The 21,907-nt window shown below is 46.1% G+C and overlaps 1 protein-coding gene and 1 long non-coding RNA gene across 3 annotated transcripts in view; one reads left to right on the top strand and one right to left on the bottom strand.

The window, feature by feature from the left end:
• Nucleotides 1–5,802: 5,802 nt before the first annotated feature.
• Nucleotides 5,803–21,907, bottom strand: part of LOC133052400 (uncharacterized) — a 33,773-nt gene continuing 17,668 nt past the window's right edge. For both annotated transcript variants that reach the window (XR_009692045.1, XR_009692046.1), the window contains exons 2-4: nucleotides 11,599–11,773; nucleotides 9,781–9,855; nucleotides 5,803–5,940 (exon numbers count right to left, since the gene is read on the bottom strand). This is a non-coding gene — a long non-coding RNA (uncharacterized LOC133052400). The remainder of the gene's footprint in view (nucleotides 5,941–9,780; nucleotides 9,856–11,598; nucleotides 11,774–21,907) is intronic.
• On the top strand, nucleotides 17,282–20,840 carry LOC133052422 (uncharacterized protein CXorf49 homolog). The gene is made up of 5 exons (XM_061137310.1): nucleotides 17,282–18,547; nucleotides 19,187–19,343; nucleotides 19,867–19,943; nucleotides 20,191–20,236; nucleotides 20,800–20,840. Exons 1-5 carry the CDS (start codon nucleotides 17,282–17,284, stop codon nucleotides 20,838–20,840), a joined length of 1,587 nt encoding a protein of 528 aa, XP_060993293.1.

The raw sequence follows: 21,907 nt of genomic DNA, 5'->3' as shown, positions 1-21,907 counted from the left end.
AACCTTTGAAGTGAGTGTTACACACACCATACTGCTTCCCATAGTCCTGGCTGTTGAGCAGCCCTGTGGGCTGGCCCTGGCTTGAGGCTCTTCCCTGACTCTGCTGTTTCACAGGTTGAGCCCAACATCTTTCTTTTTTATTTTTATTTATTTATTTATTTATTTAATTAGTTGGAGGCTAATTACTTCACATCATTTCAGTGGGTTTTGTCATACATTGATATGAATCAGCCATAGAGTTACACGTATTCCCCATCCCGATCCCCCCTCCCACCTCCCTCTCCACCCGATTCTTCTGGAGCCCAACATCTTTCTGCAAGAGGAGCAGCTGTTACCTCCGGGGCCGGCGAGCTGTGGCCAAGCTTGTTGCCTCTTGTTCTGCCTCCACCAGGGCATCCTCTGCCTCTTGTTTTGCCCCCTCTCTGCCCAGTCTCACAGAAGTTTTTGATTAAAGGACTTCTCATATTCTGTGTTCTGTCCTCTCTCTGGGGGGTGGTGGTTGGGGGAGTTGGGCAAGGCCTGGTGGGGGGCCACTCAATATCAGAGCCTGTTGCAGAACATTACCTCTGGCATCCTGTGTTGGGGACTCTGGGTCAGCCTCTGTACCATCCAGGCCATCAGGGCAGTGAAGTGCCCCCAGTCTGGGTTCACTGAGGGCCTTGTCTGGCCACATTGGCACATCCTCCCATTCCCCTAAAGGCCCTCTTCTAGTTCTCTAAGCACCCTCCTCTGGGATTTGCTGGTTCCCATCCATCGCTGACATTCTGCCTCCCCGCTGGAAGGAACTCATGACCCCCTTACAGAGCTCCAACCCATCCTCCTTGCCGGAGTGGACTCATTGTCGTACTTACCCTGACCACTCTCTTTTCTTGTTGGAGCACACTCAATCCCTCCCCTGACTTGCCATTGGTGACCTTGCGTGCACGTGTAGTTCAGCAGGTGGAAACAGGCACAGGTGCCCTCATCTCTCCCTTCCCAACTCTGCCCTCTCTTTGGAGTCCCTACTGCCTGTACCGTCTCCACCACCGCCCCAGTCCCACCTTGAATGCTGGAATCTGCACACAGTCCTCCTCTCCTCTTTAGCCCTCACCCCTGAGACTCAGGCACCAATAGTTTCGCTTCTCCTTCTTTGGACTCAGTAAAGGGCTTGGGCATGAAGCCTGGACCCAGTGAGCTGGGGAGCAGGAGGGAAGGTACAGGGAACACAGGAGACAGGCTAGTCTCCGGGCTGGAGGTCAGGAGATGCATCTGTTTGGTGCCAACCTGGGTCAGACTGCACCCTGGCAGCTAGAGATGGATGGTGGAGTCCTTTGTGTTTTCACATCCTCCCTGCCCTAGCCAGCTGACCACCCTCGCCTCCAGCCTGAGCCTCTCTATACCCTTGAGTGGAAATGGGCCCATCATGCTCTATGGCAAGTGTGGTTAGTAGGTCTCTGTTCTTGCAGGGTACCTGTCAAATACTGTTCCACCAGACCCATGACACAGATCTTCCAACAAATGATATTTCCCAGAGTATCCCAGCTCAGTATCCCAGACTACTTCTTTAGGGCACATGACAATGAGTCTGAACTCTGTGTTCAGTTTCCCCCTCGCTGGAATTTGGGGAGCACTTCCTTTCCCTCAGCCAGCACCCCAGGACTGTGCCAGCCTGAGACTCAGAGAGACAGATCTGTGTTTGAGTGATCTGAGGGTAGGTTCTGCCTGACACCATTCCTGAAAGACCAGGGTTTTATTACACAGAAGGGGGTATGATGGTAGATAGCACATGCAGAGTTGGTGCCTGGACATCTCTCTGTGTGAATAAAAGTCAGCAAGGATAATGCCCTTGAGGCAGAAGGATGTGATTCCAGAAGAAAAGAAAGTAGAGACTGGTCCAGATTCAGTAAGGCATTGAGTGAGCAAAAGCAAGGGTCGGGTCTCCAATATTCAAGGGGTGTTGTCACATTCCCAAAATGTAGGAGGGGGATGATGCAGGAGTCACCAAACCTCAGGACAGGGTGTTGGGACTCTCAAGGGTTGGAGTCGTTGGAGGAGGTTCTGGATCCTATCTTGCCATTCTATGATATCTGTCAACTGCTGAGGGTGTGGATGAATGAAAACGGGAAGGGTGGCTCTGGAGAGTACCAGGGATACTGCTGCTCATCTTAGAAACCGGAGACCACCCAACATGAGTTACCTGAGGCAGGGGCAAGAAGGGTGCCATGAGGAAGTGATGTTAGGAGTGACTGAACCTGGACAATGGGGATCACTTCCCCCATATTCTCACGTTGATTCCCTTCCAGGTTCTTGGCATGAGGCCAGGTGGACAGACTATGTGTGGGTTGGAACAGTAGAGACCTCAGGGTTAGAAAAGAACATGCATGGGACTTCCTCCTTCCACCTAAACCCCTCCCTGAAGCAGGTGGGCTAGATCACTTTGTTTACAGCTGATCTAGTGGTTATTGCCTGGTGATGTAGCCCATCTTGCTGTTGTCCGAGTGAGTAAATTTGGCAGAGGCCTTCCAGCTGAGGTCTCTGCCCAACGAGACATGTAGGTAAGTTGTGCCCGGGGAGAAGTCCAGCACCAGCATCAGCCCCAACCTTGGGCAGAGAGGGGCCCAGGACTGTGGTCACCAGGGTGAGGAAGTGGAGAATCTCATGGAAGTGAAGGTGCGAGGGCATGAACACAACCCCTCATTCACTTTTTACCAGGCTCCCTTCCCTCCGCTGAGCACACAGTTCAGACCAACTATCTCACTATAATGCTGCTGGAAACATAGACATCACAGGCCTTGGCTCAGCCCCAAGCCTTCCAGTTCCAGTGCGAAATCTGTGGCAGGGCCTGAGGCATAGATTAAAGAAATCCATCTGGGCCCCAGGGGGTAGGAGGAATGACGAAATCCAGCCTCATTCAGTGCACCCTTGTTGCCTTTCCCCTTCAGCCTTGGAGAGCCCTAGGCCCCATCCTGCATGGTTCTGCTACCTGTCCAACTCCAGGGAAGACACTCCCTCCCTATCACACCCCGACCCCACCAGCACCAGCCCAGGTCTACCTCTTTCTCTGGACTATTGAGGGAGACTGGCACAAACAAAGAATTTACAGTAGGTGAGCCTTAAAGAAAGTGCAGGCTGCGGTGGGCACAGTAATCATGCCCCAAAATGTCCAAGTCCTAATTCCTGCAGTTGGCTTATATGTTCCTTTGCATGATAGCAGTTGGTTAAGCTTGCAGATGCAATAAAGGCTGCTACTCAGCTGACTTAAGTTGGGGACAATCTCACCTCCAATGGGCAGGTCCAGCCAGGCACTCTGGGCCTGCCAGGGTTGCCAGGTGGACTGTCCCTGTGTGACCCAGGCAGCAGAGTTTGAGTGACTACAGTGTACTTGTTTTACCTGTGCTTGTGCAATCAATGTTGACTTTCTGGTAAGTGCTGCTCAGATGCAGATGGAGGACTTTTACAAAGAAGATTCACTTTCTTTCAAAAGATTTACCCTTTCTCATTCATAAAACAACCTTTCCAAACATAGAAGAGAAATTGCATGGAATTAAATGTGAGTTAAACAGACAACACATATACACATTATAGAGAGTCTAAGCCTTCAATCTGACGAATAGGTAGGTAACAATCAACCCATTTCACTATACTCAGGTGACATGTACATTGCATATCCAGGAGTCACCTATATATCCTTTTCCCTCACAGAATCCTCATGGATAAGTCTACCTACTGCCTATTCCATTTACTTGACATTCTTGAGGGGGTCAAATTATATATAGAGAAAACAGATGGGGTGTTGCCTGCATTTGGGGATTGACATAAGGGGTTAAATGACAAAAAACCAGAAGCAATTTTGCAGGTGATGAAGAAGTTTTTTGTTTCAATTGTGGTGGTGGTACCATAGTGTTCCAAAGAACAGCATGGAGAGACAAGAAGGCCTTCTTCAATGAACAGTATAAAACTAGAAGAAAAAACAGAAGGGGAAATTACTAGAGATCTCTTCAGGAAAATTGGAGATATGAAGGTATCATGAGGCTGGTTTGTCCTGCCATTGACTGAGTTTGGGGTCCAGGGTGTCCTGGGGCTAGTGCCAGCTCACTAGTGTGTAGAGATCTGTTTCTGTTCCTGGGTCTCTAGCTGCAGGGCCCTGGGGTCCCAGAGCTGGTCACAGTTCACTGTTGGGTGGGGACAGTTCCTAACATGGCTGGCAGTGGGGTCCTAGATGTCCCATAGCGGGTGTCCACACACTGTTACGTGGGGCCAGATTCCAGAGCTGCTGGCTGAGAGCTCCAAAGTGTTCCAGACCTGGTGTCTACTTTCTGGTACACTTTGCTGGAACTCAGTGGCTCCTGGTGCTGGTGTGGGCCTGCTGGTGGGTGGCCTTTTTCCTGGTATGGCAGACTGCAAGGCAGGAGTTACCGCGGTTGCTGTTGTCTGCCTGCTGATGGATGGAGCTGGTTCTTGGGTTTGCTGGCTTCAGGGCCCTGGAGTGTTCTAGGAGTTGGTGTTTTGGGCCACTTTTGGTTGGGGCTGTGGTCCAGGGTGTACTAGGGCTGTTGCCTACCCACTGATGGGTAAAACTGGTCCTGGGGCTAGCGATGACCTGCTGTGGGCAGGAACTAGGTCCTGGGTTCTCTGACTGCAGGACCCTGGAGTCCTGGCTTAATGCCTTCTTACTGGTGTATAGGGCCAGTGTGGTATGTCAGGGCCTCTGATTGACAGGTCCAGCTCCAGGGAGTCTTAAGATAGCACCTTGCTTGTGGGTGGGGCTGTGTGTCTGCTTGACTCGTCGCTTGGCCTGCCCTAGTATTACTGCCTACAGGCTGGCTGGTAGGTCTGAGCACAGGTGCTAATAAGCTAAGGGAGGATTCCAAAATGGCACTTGTTAGCACCAGTGACCATGTGGTAGAAGGAGCTCTGAAAAATGGCTGCTTCCAGTGTCTATGTCCCCAGGGTGAGTCCACCTGCCTCTTGCCTCTCTGGGAGGCTCTCCAAGATCAGCAGCTGCCTCTGGCCCAGGCTCCTTTCAAATTATTGCTTCAGCTCAGGGTCCTGGAGCATGTGAGATGATGTATGTCCCCTTTAAGAGTGGTGTCTATTTCCTACAGCGCTCTGGCCCTCCCAAAAGTAAGTTGTGCTGACCATCAAAGCCCAATATTCTGGGAGATCATCTTCATATGAATAAATATAATTTCATCAGCAAAAGTATACAAAGTAGAACTATACAGAATAAGCATGAAGCTTACAAATTTAACATTGGTTGAAAAAGTAAGAAATTATACAGATAGATTTAATAATTTCACTCATATAGCTATAAATAGCTGTCAACGCTAACTCATATCATTTAAAGATATATATACAATATAAGACTTTGAGGAAAAGGGGTGAAAGGTTGGCACAAAAGTAAGAGTGTGGATATTCTACTTGAAGAAGGAATGGGGTTAATATAAGACAGGGAAACTTCAGAATTCTTAGGGAAAGCCAGCACTATCCTCTTCTGTGACTTGGGGGTATATACTTCATAATCAATTATTATACTCCACATATGTATTGCAACTTCTTCTCTATGTTACATTTCAGTATAATTGGAGAGAAAGATAATGCTAAGGGAAATAACATCCCAGTATAAGCCTATTGTAATTATGTTCTAACCAGAAGTAGAACCGAAATTACTTTCTTTGTTTGTAACATATCTAATTGAGATTAGTAATCTTATATCACTTATATTAATAGCTTTGTTTTCAAGAACTTATAGCTTTTTGCTAAAAATAAGAAAGTGATGCTTACATAATTATAATATCAATCTCAATTTTTAATAATATTCCATATTGGGGTAGTACATTTTAACTCAGAATTTAATTGTGAATTTGTGCTGAAACCCAAAGAAGTGTTGTATTTGGTTACAATTTCGCAGAGACTTCTCCCTTCCCATCCACTTCCTCTCAGAGGTGGAGCACCAAGAACCTGTGAAAAAGAAATGAAGGCCAAAAATACAGAGTGTGTTAATTTTATATCCTGCAACTTTACTATATTCATTGATTTGCTCTAGTAATTTTCTGGTAGTGTCTTTGGGGTTTTCTATGTAGAGGATCATGTCATCTGCAAACAGTGAGAGTTTCACTTCTTTTCCTATCTGGATTCCTTTTATTTGTTTTTCTGCTCTGATTGCTGTGGCCAAAACTTCCAAAACTATGTTGAATAGTAGTGGTGAGAGTGTGTACACTTGTCTTCTTCCTGATTTTAGGGGAAATGCTTTCAATTTTTCACCATTGAGGATAATGTTTGCTGTGGGTTTGTCATATATAGCTTTTATTATGTTGAGGTATGTTCCTTCTATTCCTGCTTTCTGGAGAGTTTTTGTCATAAATGGATGTTGAATTTTGTCAAAGGCTTCATGTGCCTGCATTGCAACATACCTATTTGACCAGCCGAGGGCAGTATCGTTTAAGTCTGTTTGTTGGGAAGGGCCAGATGCCAGGCCTTCGGAGTTCTTCCTATTCTTTGTGATTAGCTTATTAACCCCTGAGACTGAGGGGCTTATTTGAGCCAGTATGGTGGTGATGGTGATGGTGGTGGTGGTTGGATGGGCTGCATCTCTCTTGCCCGTTTGACACTGCTATCTTAACACCAGCCTTCACCCTTGCTCCCCGCAGCAGCAGCTTTTTTCTTCCTCTTTCTCCTCAGACAGAAACTGAGACCATTGATGTCCTAGACTGGGTGTGCTCCCACCTTCCACTGGCACAGAAGCGGTAGGTGTGTGTGCACAACACTTCAAGCCCTTTCCTTGTTCTTTGTATGGAGCAAAACTGGAAGAATTTTCCTGAAATGAGAGCCTCCACCCCACAGTGAGTGTGCCTCCTTTTGTTTCTAGTCTTGTGGTCCAAGTGAGGGCTCCACACTGGTTTGTGGCATTGATAAGGCCAACAGGAAGAATGTCATTTTTTCAAATCTCTTTGATTGACGAAATGAAACAAAATCATTCTCTGGGGCCACCTCTCTGCCTAAAAATAAAATAACATTTCCTATTAAAAATACTGTTCCATCTTCTAATCTTGTTGTTTAAAATTCCAGCTATCATACTTCACCTCTCTTTTCAAGGATGGGCCTGAAGCAAACATTGAGCAAATATTTATGTCGAGACTTTACTTTAAATGACTCAGTATGTAGAGGGTCTACTCAGATTCTTCTTATGGATTTTTCCTCTCTTTAAATGACATTTCCTTTATTGCTAATTCTAGGACACCATCAGAAGATGTTTTGGAAAAAAATGTTTGCCCATAATTCTAGGACCCAAACGCCTCAACAGATCTTTCCCACGTGGTTCCTGCCCCAGAATCAGACAAAATATTAGAGCTAGATAATCTGATGCAGAAATTTAATAGGTCTCCTCCTGAGAGGTGTACAAATGAGGAATCTGAGAGTAGAGGGACAGTGCCATGTCAAGGCCAGAAGACAATTCAACTATACCCCTTCAGTTCCCACTTTGTCATTAGTTAGAACAGAAGCACTTCCATCTCTTCACACTCAGATCTCTTGTGGATGTATGTTGAAGTTGGTGCAGCTATTTCCCAAACTCGCGACTAGTTGAATCAATGAAATCTGGCCCACTTACTGTCAGTTATAGCTAGAGCCTTGTTCACTCACTTGAGCATCCCAGGTGAAGCACTCCCCTTCACTGCATCCACAGAATCTCTAGTGTTTTGTGGTCACTGTGGATTGTTGACCTAACAGGCCTAACACAAGGCAGAGTAAGGTAGGGCAAGCACTTGATGAGGAATCAGGAAACCTACCTCTCTCCTAACCTGCTAAAAAGCACTTCCACTTTCTGAACGTCTGTTTCTCCATCTGGGTAAAGACGAAGGTGACCTAGATCAGTGGCTCTCAACCTGGGGTCCAAGAACGTCCTGAAATTGTGTGCAAAGTTGTGGGAGGCAATGTGTACAGTCTTCTTGGAGGGTGTAAGGAGCTTTCATTAGATTCTCAAAGGAGTCCTATCATTGAATTGTGTTGCCCCCAAATTCCTATCTTAAAGCCCTGACCCTCAATGTGACTAAATTTGGAGATGGAGCATTTAGAGAGGTAATTAGGGTTAATTAAGGGAGCTGGTAAAGAATCTGCCTGTAATGCAGAAGACCCCAGTTAGATTCCTGGGTCGGGAAGTTCCCCTGGAGGAGGGATATGCTACCTACCCTAGCATTTTGGACTTCCATTGTGTCTAGATGGTAAAGAATCTGCCTGCAATGCGGGACACCTGGGTTCGACCCCTGTGATGGGGAGATCCCCTGGAGGAGGGCATGGCAACCCACACCAGTATTCTTGCCTGGAGAATTCCCATGGACAGAGCAGCCTGGTGGGCCATCGTTCATGGGGTGCCAAGTGTCACACACGACTGAGAAACCATGTACAGCACACACAGAGGTTGTAAGAGTGGGGCCCTAATCCCATAGGATCTGATATCCTTATAAGAGGAAGAGCTACCAGAGATCTCTCTCTCTCTTTCTCCATACATACCCAGAGGAAATGTTATGTGAAGAAACAGAGAGAAGGTGGTGAACTACAATACAAGAGGAGTGCTTTCACCATGAGTTGAACTTGCTGGCACCTTGATCTTGGAATTCTAGTATCCTGAACTGTGAGAAACTAAATGTTCTTTGTTTAAGCCATCCAGCCTGTGGTATTTGGTTTTGGCAGCTTGAACAGACTAACACAAGTTCCATAACCCAAGAAAGATCCAGAGCCATTGGACCTACTGGTTGCCTGAAACCTATTCTGTGCATTGATGTTTTAATGCAGCATTTTTAGATACTTTCAGATTTCATGAGATCTTGCTTAGAACAGTGCAGTATGTTATTTTTATTGCAACATACTGCTTTTTCTAATAGTTGCATAACACAGAGTTGTAACCCCAGGACCAGAGTTTAAATCCTGATTCCACCACCTACTAACTGTTTGACTTTGGACAAGTTATCACGGACTTGTGTCTCGTATATGAAATAGGGATAAGATTAGTGTCTACTTCACATGGCTGTTGTGAGAATCAAATGACATAATGTATGTAGAGGGCTTGGCACATAGTAAATTTTCAACAGATGTTAGTAGCTTTTGTGATGAAAATATAAGTATCTATGAGGGTTTTTTGGCCTTATAAACAACACTGCTGTGAGCAAACTTCTTTATACACAGAGAATGTTTTTTCTTTTAAATGATTTCCTCAGGCTCAATTCCTGAGCATCCTACAAATGAGTCAATCCCTTATCATTTAGATGTTCCTATCGTGTTCTTATTGAAGCATATCATTTACAATTATTTTGCAAATCTCTTAGAAATACACAAAAAATTTTAAAAAATTTATAACAATTCCAGGAGTTCTTTCTATTTAGTATAGAAATTTATTAGTCCCTTTCAACTCAGAATTATCAGTGTTGCTAGTTTTGCACCACATGCAAGTCTTTGGTGGGGCAACATTTATAAAGAGTGCTTCACTGTTGGGTCCAGGATTTCCTTCCAAACTACTGAGACCCCCATCTGCACCCTGTCAGTGGAGATGCTTTCTAAGAGGGTTTCATGTACGTATAAGTAATGAAAACTACATCATAAAACTGACAGGTCACCAACAGCTGGCACTGTCAAAAGTATGCTCATTTTAGAAACATGAAAATGTAAACAAAACAAACAAACAAAAGGCCTGTCTTAGAATCAATGAAATATGCTCACTCACCACTACTATGAATCCCATCTTCTTCAGATAATTTTCTTAATCTACATTTCCCAACACCCGTTGCAAGCCTGTGATGTGGTTCTCACCTTTAAGGTATTTCTGCAGAAGGCTTTGATTTGCAAGTAACATGAAGACACTGCTGGGCAGAGGTCATGGTTTCCCTGGCACGGATGGCAATAGAGGCAGTGTTTCTGAGGTTAGTCAGACCAATTAAGCAGCAATGTTTCTGAGAGCTTTGCCTAGAGCTTCTTCTATAGCCCCTCTAACAATTCTGCGAGGGATAAATTCCTTTCTGTCCCAACTAGTTAGAGTTGCCCCCATGAGATCTTTTCTTTCCTTCTTCCTTGTTAACAAACTCTGATTTTGTTGGGAGCAGCAATATGTGCAGGCTAAAAAGCTACATTTCCCAGGCTTCCTCAGAGAGGTATAAGCACACGACTAAATTCTGGCCAGTGAGACATAATTAGAAGTGAGTACATAGAGCTTTGGGGTAGAGTCCTCAGAAAGCAATATGACCTCAGTATGTCCCACATCTTGAGTGGTATATGTCAGCTCCTTAAAGCTAGAGTTTTTACTATTATTGTTGTTGTTGTTGTTAAATGTAAGTAGAGGACACAGATTCATTTTGCAAAATAAAAATCACAGCAGGAAGTACACTTCAATTACTGTAAGGAAACAAAAATATGAACTTGTCAGGAAGCATTTAACAGGAGGATTCCTGTGCGCTGTTTTGGATCTGTCAGGAATCCTCTGATCCTTATTAATTCCTGAACATTCAGGGATTAAGAGGAGAGGCACGCCTTTCCCAGGGCTGAGGAATCCAGGCATGACCTTCATCAGTTTTTCAATATGGTGGTAAGTACCCTCTTCCTTTTTATGAACCATATGGTAAAAGTGATTGTTTACGACTCTCTCTCTTTGATAAGGATTGACTTATGTTTTGTAAGTCTGGAATTTTAATCTTTGTCTTTGCTGAGAATAACTACCTTGTAAGACAGTACATATGCCCACACCATGTTGATTAAAACACCTTTGCTCCATCAGAGCTTGGGTCCCCGTGTCTTTCTTTCTTCCTTCCTTTCTTTCTCTTCCTCTCTTTCTCTTTATCTCTCTGTTTCTGGCTGATTCCCTGAAACGCGAGAGCCAGCTGCATTACCCAGGGACTATTAGCCTCTTTCCTTCTTTCATTTTCTCATTGTCTACCGCGGACCACCAGGTTCCGGTCCATTAAAGGACCAACATGAACTCCTATTGTATACTGATAACTCCCCCAGGGTGGAGAATGCTCTGTACACAGGTTCATTTTACCTGAACCCCATTAGCATGCATAAAGGCTCACTAGGAACAAATTGGCCAGATGCTTCTGCAGATAAGTTAGTGTAGGGAATAGCTGACAAGCCAGAACCAGAATCTATGGCTTTGGCTTTATTTCAGGTAAAATGGTATTACATGACCAAATATTTGGATTTTATCTTGTATCTGCAAGGTTTCCCACTGAAGAATAATATCTATCTTATGGAAAGCTCGTACTCTTAACAAATTCTAGTTTTTTCTTGCCCTGTATTCCTTTTCTTACCATCACAAGTTGATTTTATTTTTCATGATGGTCTCATTTCGTAGTGTTTTAAATTGGAATGATCCTAGATCATGAAGCTTTAAATTATTATTGTAAATCTCTTTGCAGATTGAGTGCTCTTTGTTTAACATCTGTTTTGATGTACCACTGCCAACTCCACACTGGATATATCTTTCTCTGAAAGTATACTCTGCTGAAACTAGCAATGAAATCAGAGTATCAAGTTTCCTACCTAAAAGTACCTAAATGCTGATACAAATATATTTTATGGCAAAGAAACATGAATGGGAGAGCTGAATCAGTTGACCCATCTCCTTTTGTTCTTTACCTTCTCTTCCTCTCTGCTGCCTTGAAGACAGATGTGAAAGATGAAGCTCAGGCAGCCATCTTGTGAAGGCTAAATGATCATTCTCACATTGAGCAGAAATACAAAAGGAGTCTGAATTCCTGAAAGCATCATGAAGTTCTATTTCAGCCCTTGATTGCCCATCTTCAGACATTTCCTTAAATAGAAAAAAAATTTTTTTTAACTTGAGTTGTTTAAACTACTGTTTTTGGAGTCCCTGTTACTGGAGCTTAATTCAGGTTCTAATTGATTTAGAATTTGGTACCTCAAAGTGCAAGCTGTAAGTTACAGAATCTAAAGTTTTAGAATTGGCTGAATAGGAAGGATTGGACTTGGAGCCATAATGGTAAAGCTATGGCAGGTTGAAAAGTTGTTACTCTTAGGTATGTGGTGATGAAACATTTGGTCAAACAGTTGTATGTGGTTCTTCAGAAAGTGAGTTCTGTGCCAACCAAAAGTGTAGTTTAGGGCAGTTAGGTTATTTTTAAGTTTATATGTGCTTTTTACTCTTTCTACACAGAAAGTCTCATGCAGGAGAATACAGGAAGAGAGGTAGAGGCAGAGAGAGATGAAAGGAAGATAATCTCACCCACACAACCGTCCAATACTGCACTTGCACAGCCGTCTCAGATACTGGGCCCCACTTCCACAAGACTGGAAACATTCCCAGATGAGCAAAAGCTGATGGAGTTCTTTACCACTAGACCTGCTCCACAAGATAGGCTAAAGGAAGTCCTTCCAATTGATACAAAGGGAAGGTAAACAGCACTCTAAAGCCATGTCAAAATATAAGGTTCTCTGGTAAAGACAAATACATGGACCAAACACTATGAGAATTTTGGTGAATAGAATCAAATAAGAAAGACATAAAAATAATTATAAACGTATATTAATGGTATACAATATATAAAGATGTATGTTATTAATACCATAAAAAGGGAGTGAGCTGGGAAAGAATTCAGTTTTTATATGTAACTGCAGCTGATTTCAGCCATTTAAAATAGTGCATAACTTAAAGAGGTTTTATATAACTCCAAAGGCAACCACATGGAAAATATCTGTAGAATATACAAAAAAGGAAATAAGAAGGGGATTAATACATATTACTACAAAAAAGAAAATCAACGAAATTGGAGGGAAAGCAATAAGAGATGAAAGGAGTGACAAAAAAGCTACAGGACATAGGGAAAATAATAAACAAACTGGTAGTAAAGTCCATCCTATCAATAATTCCCTTAAATGTAAATGGATTAAACTTCCCAAGATACATAGATTTGCTGAATGATTAGGGAAAAAACAGAATCCATATACACTCTCTACAGGAGATTCGCTTTAGGTCTAAGAACACACAGAGGCTGAAAATAGATTTTTCATGCAAAATGAGAGCAGGAATGGCTATACTAATATCAGATAAGATGGATTTTAAATAAAAAACAGTAATAAGTGACAAAGGACATTATGTAATGCTAAAAGGGTCAATTCATCAACATAATATAACAATTACACAAATTTAGGCAACAAACCTCAGAGATCTGAACTATAGAAAGCAAATGTTGACATACTTGGAGGGAGAAATATATTGCCACACAATAACAGTAAGACACTTTGATATCCCACTTTCAATAATGGATAAAAACAACCAAACAGTAGATCAACAAGCAAATAGAGGACCTAACAAGGCTACAGGCCCATTGAACTTAACAACATATGCAGAACAATCCATCCAACAACAGTGAAATACACATCCCCCTGTATAAACGGAACATTCTCCAGCATAAACTACATGTTAAACCACAGAACAAGCCTTAGCAACTTCAAGAAAACTGAAACTACACACAGTATCTTTTCAGATCACAGTATATGAAACCAGAAAGCAACAGCACAAGGAAGATGGGAAAATCCACAAATGTATGAAAGTTTAACAACATATACCTAAGCAATCAATGGGTCAGAAAAGAAGGCACAGGGGAAATTAGAAAACATCTTGAGACAGAAAAAATGAGAACACAACATGACAAAGTTATGGGGTACAATGAAAGCAATGCTGGGAGTTTATAACTATAAATGTGTACATTAAAAAGGAAGAAAGATCACAAATCAACTATATAATTTTACACCTCAAGGAGCTAGAAAAAGAACAAATGAAAACCAAAGCCAGCAGAGGAAGGATATAATAAAGATTAAAGCAGAGATAAAAAATAAAGAACAGAAAAGACAACAGAAAAAAATCATCATAACTGTATTTGGTTTTTTAAAAGATCAAGAAAACTGACAAATACTTAGATACATTAAGAGAAAAAGATGAAAATAACTAAAATCTGAAATAAAGGATGGGATATTACAACCAATGCCCCAGAAACAAACAGGATTATAAGAGGACATTATGAACCATTGTTTGGGAAGTAACTGGGCAATCTAGAAGAAGTGAATCAATCCCTAGAAACACACAATCTGCCAGAACTGAATCAAGGAGAAATAGAACACCTGATAGACCAATAATGAGATTGAATCAGTAATCACTAATTACCACCCCCCTCCCACACACACACAGAAAAAAAACAGGAACAGATAGCTTCAATGGAGAACTCCACCACACATTTAGGGAATTAATACCAATCTTTCTCAAATCATTCCAAAAACGTTGAAGAAAAGGTAACACTTTCAAACTCATTTCACCCTGATATCAAAGGCACCAAATGAAAAGAATATTACAGGCCAATTGCCCAGATGAATGCAGACGCAAAAATCCTCAACAAAATACTAGCAAAACGAACTCAACAGCACATTAGAAGGACTGTGTGCCACGATCAAATGGGATTTATCCCTTGGATGCAAGGATAGTTTAACATACAAAAATTAATCAATGCAATAAAACACATTAACATGAATGAAGGACAAAAATCACATGATCATCTCTATAGAGGCATAAAAATTGAACACTCTTTCATGATAAAAACACTCAAAGAACTAGGAGGAGAAAGAAATTATCTCAACACAATAAAAGCCATATAAGTAAAGTCCACAACGAACATCATACTCAGTGGTGAAAAACTGAAGTCTCTTCCTCTAAGGTAAGGAACAAGACAAGGAAGCCCACTCTCACCACTTCTATTCAACATACTGGAAGTCATAGCCAGAGCACTTAAGAAAGGAGAAGAAATTAAAGGCATCCAAATCAAAAAGAAATAAAATTATCTCTGTTTGCAGATAGCATGATTTTGTACATGGAAAACCCAAAAGATTACACACACGCACACTCACACACTCATACACACACATACAACAGGTAGAACTAATAAACAAATTCAACAAAGTTCCAGGACACAAGAAACAAAATTAGTTTTATCAATACACACTAACAAAGAACAATTTGAAAAGGAAATTAAGAGAACAATTCCATTGACATTAGCATCAAAAAAGAATAAAATACTGAGGAATAAACTCAAGCAAGGAGTCAAAAGACTTCTACACTACAAACTACAAATCATTGCTGAAAGAAATTAAAAAGAAATACAAATAAATGGAAACACAAATAAATGGAAAGACATCTGTCTACACAGACTGGAATATGAAATATTGTTAAGAGGTCCACGCTATCTGAGATGGTTAATTTTATGTGTCAGCTTGACTGGTCCACAGAGTGCCTAGATATTTAGTCAAACATTATTCTGGGTGTTTCTGTAGGGTGCTTTTCATGAGATTAACATCTAAATCAGTCAACTGGATAAAACAGATTTCCCCAGGTTAATGTGGGTGGGCTTTATCCAATCAGTTGGCAGTCTCAATAAAGCAAAACAGGCAAACTTTCCTCACGTAAGAGAATTCCTCCTGCGTGAAAGCATTTGGACTGGGACATCAGCTTCTTTTACCGCCTAGAGACCCAAACTGAAATATCAGCTCTATTGCTTTGGTTCTTAGGCCTTCTAACCTGGACTAGAGCTAAACCACTGGCTCTTCTGGGTCTCCAGCTAGCCAACTCACCCTCTAGAACTTGGGACTCACCAACCTCTATAATTGAATGAGTCAATTCTTTTTCACACACACACACACACACACACACACACACACACACACACACACACTCCACTGGACCTGTTCTTCCAACACACTACCCAGACTGATCTACACACTGCAAACCCTATCAAAATCCCAATGGCATGTTATACAGAAAAAGAAAACTTCATCCTAAAATTTAAATAGAATCTAAAAAGATCTTTAATAGGCAAAGCAATTTGGAAAAAGAGAAAAGTAGAGAACCGACACTTCCTGATTTCAATATATTACAAAGCTACAGTAATCAAAACTGTGTTGTACTGCTATATTAACAAATAGACCAATGGATTAAAATAGACATCTTAGAAATACACCCTCACTTATAGAGGATGTGCCAGATAGCAGATTTGCTGGAAGAGAATAAAAGGAGCATTTTTTTTTCTTTTAGTTTTAAGATATTTGGATCAAAGCAAGGGCTCTGGAGTCAGATTGCTTGGTTTTAATGCTACCACTGATCCGCACAGGCCAAATGACCTTGGCTCACCGACTCAACCTCTCAGTACCTGTTTCCTCCCCTGTAAGAGGCTGGTAATCACTGGTACTATAGTCCTAGGAGTGTCACAAGGAAGCATTGAGTGCCAGGCACAGGGTCCCTGCTGTATAAGTTGCTTTCAATACATTCTGCCAAGTCACCTCCCAAATAGATTTCTTGCAGCGCCGCCACAGGGGTTTGCTCCTAACTTCTCCCACTCTCAGAATGGTTAACCGCTTGGAAGGTCTTCCTAGTGTGTGAAACCTGATTAGTTGCTTTAGTTTACATCTCCAGAATCAGCAGTCATGAGCACCTTTGCGAGTGTAACTGGACACTAAGATTCTCTCTTCTTTCAATTGCCTCAGATCAGAGAAAGAGCTGAGGGAGCAAGGTCAACCCGAGTCTGTTCCCCAAATCTGCCTGCCAAGAACGTTTGATGGAGCAGTTGAGGCAGAGATGTTACAGAACAAAACTACAATCCCTTTGTCCTCTGGCCACTTAGGGAAAAGTAGGCTGACCACTCACCACTGAGTGCGGGATTCCTCTGCCCATTCTCCCATTGGGTCATAAGACTTGTGGTGGAAGGGAGGCTGGCAAGTGCTTTCAGCACGTGCTAGGCGCCCAGCGCCTCCAGCCTGACATTTCATCCTCAGCTCCCAGGAGACCAGCGCCCTCACTACCCTCCTGCCTCCTGCTCCACCCATTATGTATACAGTCGGGGCTCAGGGCTGTGGCTCTAACCGGAAAGCGGAGGTGGGACAGGAGGAGGTGGCAAGAAAGGCTTGACAGAGGTACACTTGCAGTATCACCTTCACCTGCCATCTCGCAACTGCTGGGATGGCCCTTGGGCTTGGCAGCAAGCCAGAGGAGGCCCTCGACCCCATTGGTTACACCTCGAGGGGACAGCCAAAAAAGGCACGTGCTGGTTGGCAGGAACCGGACCAATGAGGAGGCGGCACCTCTAGCACGCTGAAAGTATCGCGTTATTTGCCGCCATGTCCTGCGTGTGGTGCTGCTCGTGTTGACGGCGAGCTCCAGACGACGCCCGCCTCACCTGACGTGACAACCACCACTGCCGCCACTGCGACTCGGTTGATAAATCTTCGTCGCCCCAGGTCCGGCGGCCACCCAGAACGCGACATGAGCTCCCCAGATGATGAGGTGTCTCTTTCGGGAGCGGGTTTCAGCGCAGAGTGCGGGGAGCAGACCAGCGGCCTTGAGGCCGGCTCCGCAGGCCTGCAGGGACCCGGCCCTGGCCCCGAGGCGGGGACACCGCGAAGCTGCGAGGGTGAAGGCGGGGATGGCTTCCCAGAACCTGAGGGCTTCGAGTCAGAGCAGGAGGTGCTGGAAGCGGGAGGGCCGGTGCTGTGGGGCTGCGAAGGTCGGCCTGGCTCCCCGGCTGACAACCAGGAGGACGCCCTGCAGCTGGTTGACGAGTCAGTGGCAGCCATCCTGCAGCAGCTGGCTGACCTGAACGTGCTGGGCACCCTCAGATACCTGTCCCAGGAGAGCTATGCGGTCGGCGAAGTGTCTGCCTTGCGGGACCTCAAGGCGCGTCCCCGCAGTCGAGGCGGTGCCGCCCAGAGGTGTGGGGAAGCGGCACAGACTGAGGCCAGCCCTCTCCAGGTCGGTGGGAACCCTAAGAGAGGCACTAGGAGTAGGTTGAACGTGGCTCTTGATTGCCAGTGGCCCCCCTCTGAAAGCCCAGCCAGGCTGCTGTCCGACCCCAAGTCCACTGATGAGTTCAGTGAGATAGAGCGGATGAGGGTGAGCATTTATCCCAAAGACGGAGGCCAGGCCAAGCTCAACAGCCCCAAGGATCCCGGGAACCCACCCAGATGCTTGAATGTCCAAGGCAGGGAAAATCTCCTTAAGGTGCCAGGCACTTGCCTGTCCTTGGCTCCACGAGGATTAATTTCGGTTGAGGGCAGGCAGGGCAGGCAGAGCGACACAGAGCAGGAGGACATCTCTCCCCCTAAGAAAATGCAGAGTGTGCTCTGGGGGAAGGGGGGCAGCCTGCCCAGCTACCCGAGAGTAGCAGTAGCATCAGCTACTGCAGCTGCCGCTACAGGCAGCGGGCCGCAGCCCACTCCTAGGAGGAAGGGGGTCCAGGAGAAGAAATCCCTTGGGGGCGTCTCCAAACCTGCCGCGGGGAGAACCTTCCCTTCCTGGGGGCAGGGAATCTCGGCCACTCCCCTGGAACCGGCCACCTTCCCCCCAATCTCCGGCATCCCGCTGCTCGGGAGGTCCAAGAAGTATGCCTTGGTCCCTTGGGGAGCGGAAGAGTCCAAGCACACCATCGCTGGGAAGAAATCCGTGGCTAGGCGGGCCTGGGAGTCGGTGGCAGCAATGGCGGTGTCAGGAGCAGACAACGAACCAAATAGAGACCCATTCCCAAAGGGCCAAGTGAGTAGGCCAGGACCCTCCTCTCTCCCCACTCTTCCCCCTACCACCCTCCCCAGGACACAGATCTTCACCCGGTGCTCCTTCTCTCCATCCCTCAGGGGTCGTCATTGTGTGGCCATCGGTCACTGGGTCATTAGGATGCCAGAATGGGGTCCTTTCATTAGGGACAAACGTTAAGGTAGCACTTTGGGTGTGCTGGGCTCGGTTCTCCACCTTTGACCTCTTTCCAGCCTCCTCCACCAGGCTGCCGCTGGAGTGGAAGGGAGAGCTGGTAGCTGAGTTGATTTGAGGGGACCCCTTAAAAGCTTCACAGAGCTTCGGTGTTTGGACGCATCACTTTCCTGAATCCTACTTCGTAGCTGTTCCCCAAACCTTCCTTGCAGGGGCCCCAGGCTTTCTCAGTGCCACATGTTGTCCCTAGCTCAGCTCTGCCTGCTGGCCTGGGGCTGACTGACAGGGAATGTGCTAAAGAGATCAGCCTTTCAATTCTCTTTCCAATTCCCTGCCTCAGCCCGGTCTTGAATCATGTGAGCTCTCACACACACAGGCATAGACATATAAATGCACTGGTACACACACGCACACGCACACACACACACACATCCTTACTCCAGATCAGTGAGAAATCTTTGTTTTTAGCTTACCACTGACAGGCCATGGCCAACTTCTCCATCAGTGCATCATGGAGAACCCGGCAGGGCCAACCTCAACATCAGAGGCACACAGGATTCAGGAAACTCAGAGCCCGTGGCTATGAACAAGGGAGAAGTCAGACTCAGAGGGCCTGGCCCATCAGGTGAGTGTCCTGGGTTTTTATATGCGGGTAGGAGGCCAGGGGTGAGAGCAGAAACATCTGTCTCTGACTCACTCTCTCTCCTGGGGGCTCAGCCTTGCTCTCAGGCCACTTCTATGGGAAGCAGGGTGTCAACAGGGCTGGACCTGGCCCCATCACCTTCTGTGTGAAATTTGTTTGGCAGGGGTAATTGGTGGCAGTGCCCCAACAGCTCCTCTGGGCGTAGACCTGCAGGCTAATAGCCTTTTCTGTGAAGTGCTGTTCGCCCACATTGCTCTCCCAGGTGCTGGTTGTGTCTGCTGCTCTGGGAGGCTTGAACCCAGAGCCTCCATCGTGGTGAAATGGCTGTCCCTAAGGAATAGAGGGGCAGGCCCAGAGAGAAGGTTTGTGCTGCCTGCCGGGCAGAGCAGGGGAGGCCTGATGCTGGCAGAGGGTGGTACTGCCTCACCTCACCTTAGAGCCTGCTTGGCGGTTTCCACCTCACTGGGAACCTGTGAAGCTGGATTATGTGTCCTTTCCCTGTCAGGTGACCAGGAACCAACTGACCATCCCCCAAGACCGAAAAGGCAGCAGCAGCCACCTGGAATGCAGAGCTGTCCTCGGGTAATGCTTCTTCTGGCTCCTGTGAATGCACCCAAACCCCATGGTGGGATCTGAGTCCAAGTGCAACTGACATGTGTGGGCCCTCCCTCCCTTATCCCCACTCCAGGGAGGGAGCCGACCTCATTTTCACTGAGGAAAGTCCCCTTGCCAGTCTAGACACCTGGTTTGGGATGAGGGCCCGGGGGAGAGGAGAGGGGAGGCGGGTGTATACTAACCATTTCTCTTCCTCCTATATCTGCTGGCCTAGTGTCTGGTGCTACAGAGAGAAATAGACGAGCTTAAGGAGCAACTTGGTATGAGGAACCAGGGACAGAGAGCAGCGGGTTCTTAGTGCAGAAGCGGGGTGGGCCCTTGGGGTGGGGTGTGCTGCAGGTGCAGGGGGCCTCATAGGGATCAGCATTCCTGTGGGGAGGAGAACCTATCAAGCCTGTCCCTGGAGCATGCGGTGCATGTTCAGCTGGGTGTGCGGACAAGTAGCAAAGTACTATGTGGACTGCATGCACACTCTGCCAGCCAGATGAGTCCTAGAGAGCTCCTTCTGATAGGACTTGTAGAGATGCCTTGTTGATCTGGTGTAGCCTCTAAGGGTCTTGTTGGTTTGTTTGGGAGACAATTTTTTAATGGTTTCGGCAAGGCCCCGAGCTTGAGAGCTGGTGGCACATTATATTTCCTATTAGGAAATGGCTCCACATTTCATTTCGGTAGTGGGGAGTGATCGGGCCCAGAGCTCTTTGCATCGGGGCTGGGGGTAGGTGGGTTTCAGGTTGCAAGGCTAGGTGGTTCCCCACGGGGACAGGGGGACAGGCTTCTATGTCTGTCTTTCTGGACCACCTGTTCATGCCTCTCCCTGTTGCAGCCTCCATGCGGTACCTGGCCAAGAAATTCCAGATCCTTTGAAGTGAGTGTTATATACTGCATACCCCTTCCCACAAGGTTGGCTGTTGAGCAGGGCTGTGGGCTGCCCTGGCTTGAGGCTCTTCCCTGACTCTGCTGTTTTACAGGTTGAGCCCAGTATCTTCCTGCAAGAGGAGCAGCTGTTACCTCCGGGGCTGGCGAGCTGCAGCTAAGCTTCTTGCCTCTCGTTCTGCCTCCACCAGGGCATCCTCTGCCCCTTGTTTTGCCCCCTCTCTGCCCCAGTTTCACAGAAGTTTTTAACTAAAGGACTTCTCATATTCTGTGTTCTGCCCTCTCTCTGGGAGGTAGGGGTTGGGGGAGTGGGGCAAGGCCTGGTGGGGAGCCACTCCATATCAGAGCCTATTGCAGAGCAGTACCTCTGGCATCCTGTTGGGGGGGACTCTGGGTCAGCCTCTGCTACCATCCAGGCCAGCAGGGCAATGGAGTGCCCCCGGTCTGGGTTCACTGAGGGCCTTGTCTGGTCACATTGACCCATCCTCCCATTCCCCTAAAGGCCTTCTTCTAGTTCTTTAAACTCGCTCCTCTGGAATTTGCTGGTTCCCATCCATCCTTGACATTCTGCCTCCCAGTTGGAAGGAACTCATGACCCACGTACAGAGGTCCATCCCATCCTGCTTGCCGCATTGGATTCATTGTCCTACTTAGCCTGACCACTCTCATTTCCATTGGAGTACCCTTGATCCCTCCCCTGATTTGCCATTGGTGACCTTGCCTGAACGTGTAGTTCAGCAGGTGGAAACAGGCACAGGTGCCCTCATCTCTCCCTTCCCAGGCTCTGCCCTCTCATTGGAGTCCCTACTGCCCGTACCATTCCCACCCCTGCCCCAGTCCCACCTTGCAAGCTGGAACCAGCACACAGTCCTCCTCTCCTCTTTAGCCCTCACCCCTGAGACTCAAGCACCAACAGTTTCGCTTCTCCTCCTTTGCATTCAGTAAAGGGCTTGGCCATGAAGCCTGGACCCAGTGAGCTGAGGAGCAGGAGGGAAGGTACAGGGAACACAGGAGACAGGCTAGTCTCTGGGCTGGAGGTCAGGTGACGCATCTATTTG

The sequence above is a fragment of the Dama dama genome, chromosome X (assembly GCF_033118175.1).
Source record: "Dama dama isolate Ldn47 chromosome X, ASM3311817v1, whole genome shotgun sequence".
Classification (NCBI taxonomy): Eukaryota; Metazoa; Chordata; class Mammalia; order Artiodactyla; family Cervidae; genus Dama; species Dama dama.
The sequence above is the reverse complement of the archived record's forward strand: the minus strand, read 5'-3'. Positions and strand labels throughout refer to the sequence as shown.

Excerpts from the sequence above, each read along its gene's own strand:
- LOC133052422 (XM_061137310.1), top strand. The coding sequence starts at position 17,282 with ATGAGCTCCCCAGATGATGAGGTGTCTCTTTCGGGAGCGGGTTTCAGC. Across the intron at positions 18,548-19,186 it reads ACCCATTCCCAAAGGGCCAA|CTTACCACTGACAGGCCATG; the intron begins GTGAGTAGGCCA and ends CTTTGTTTTTAG. Across the intron at positions 19,344-19,866 it reads CAGAGGGCCTGGCCCATCAG|GTGACCAGGAACCAACTGAC; the intron begins GTGAGTGTCCTG and ends TTTCCCTGTCAG.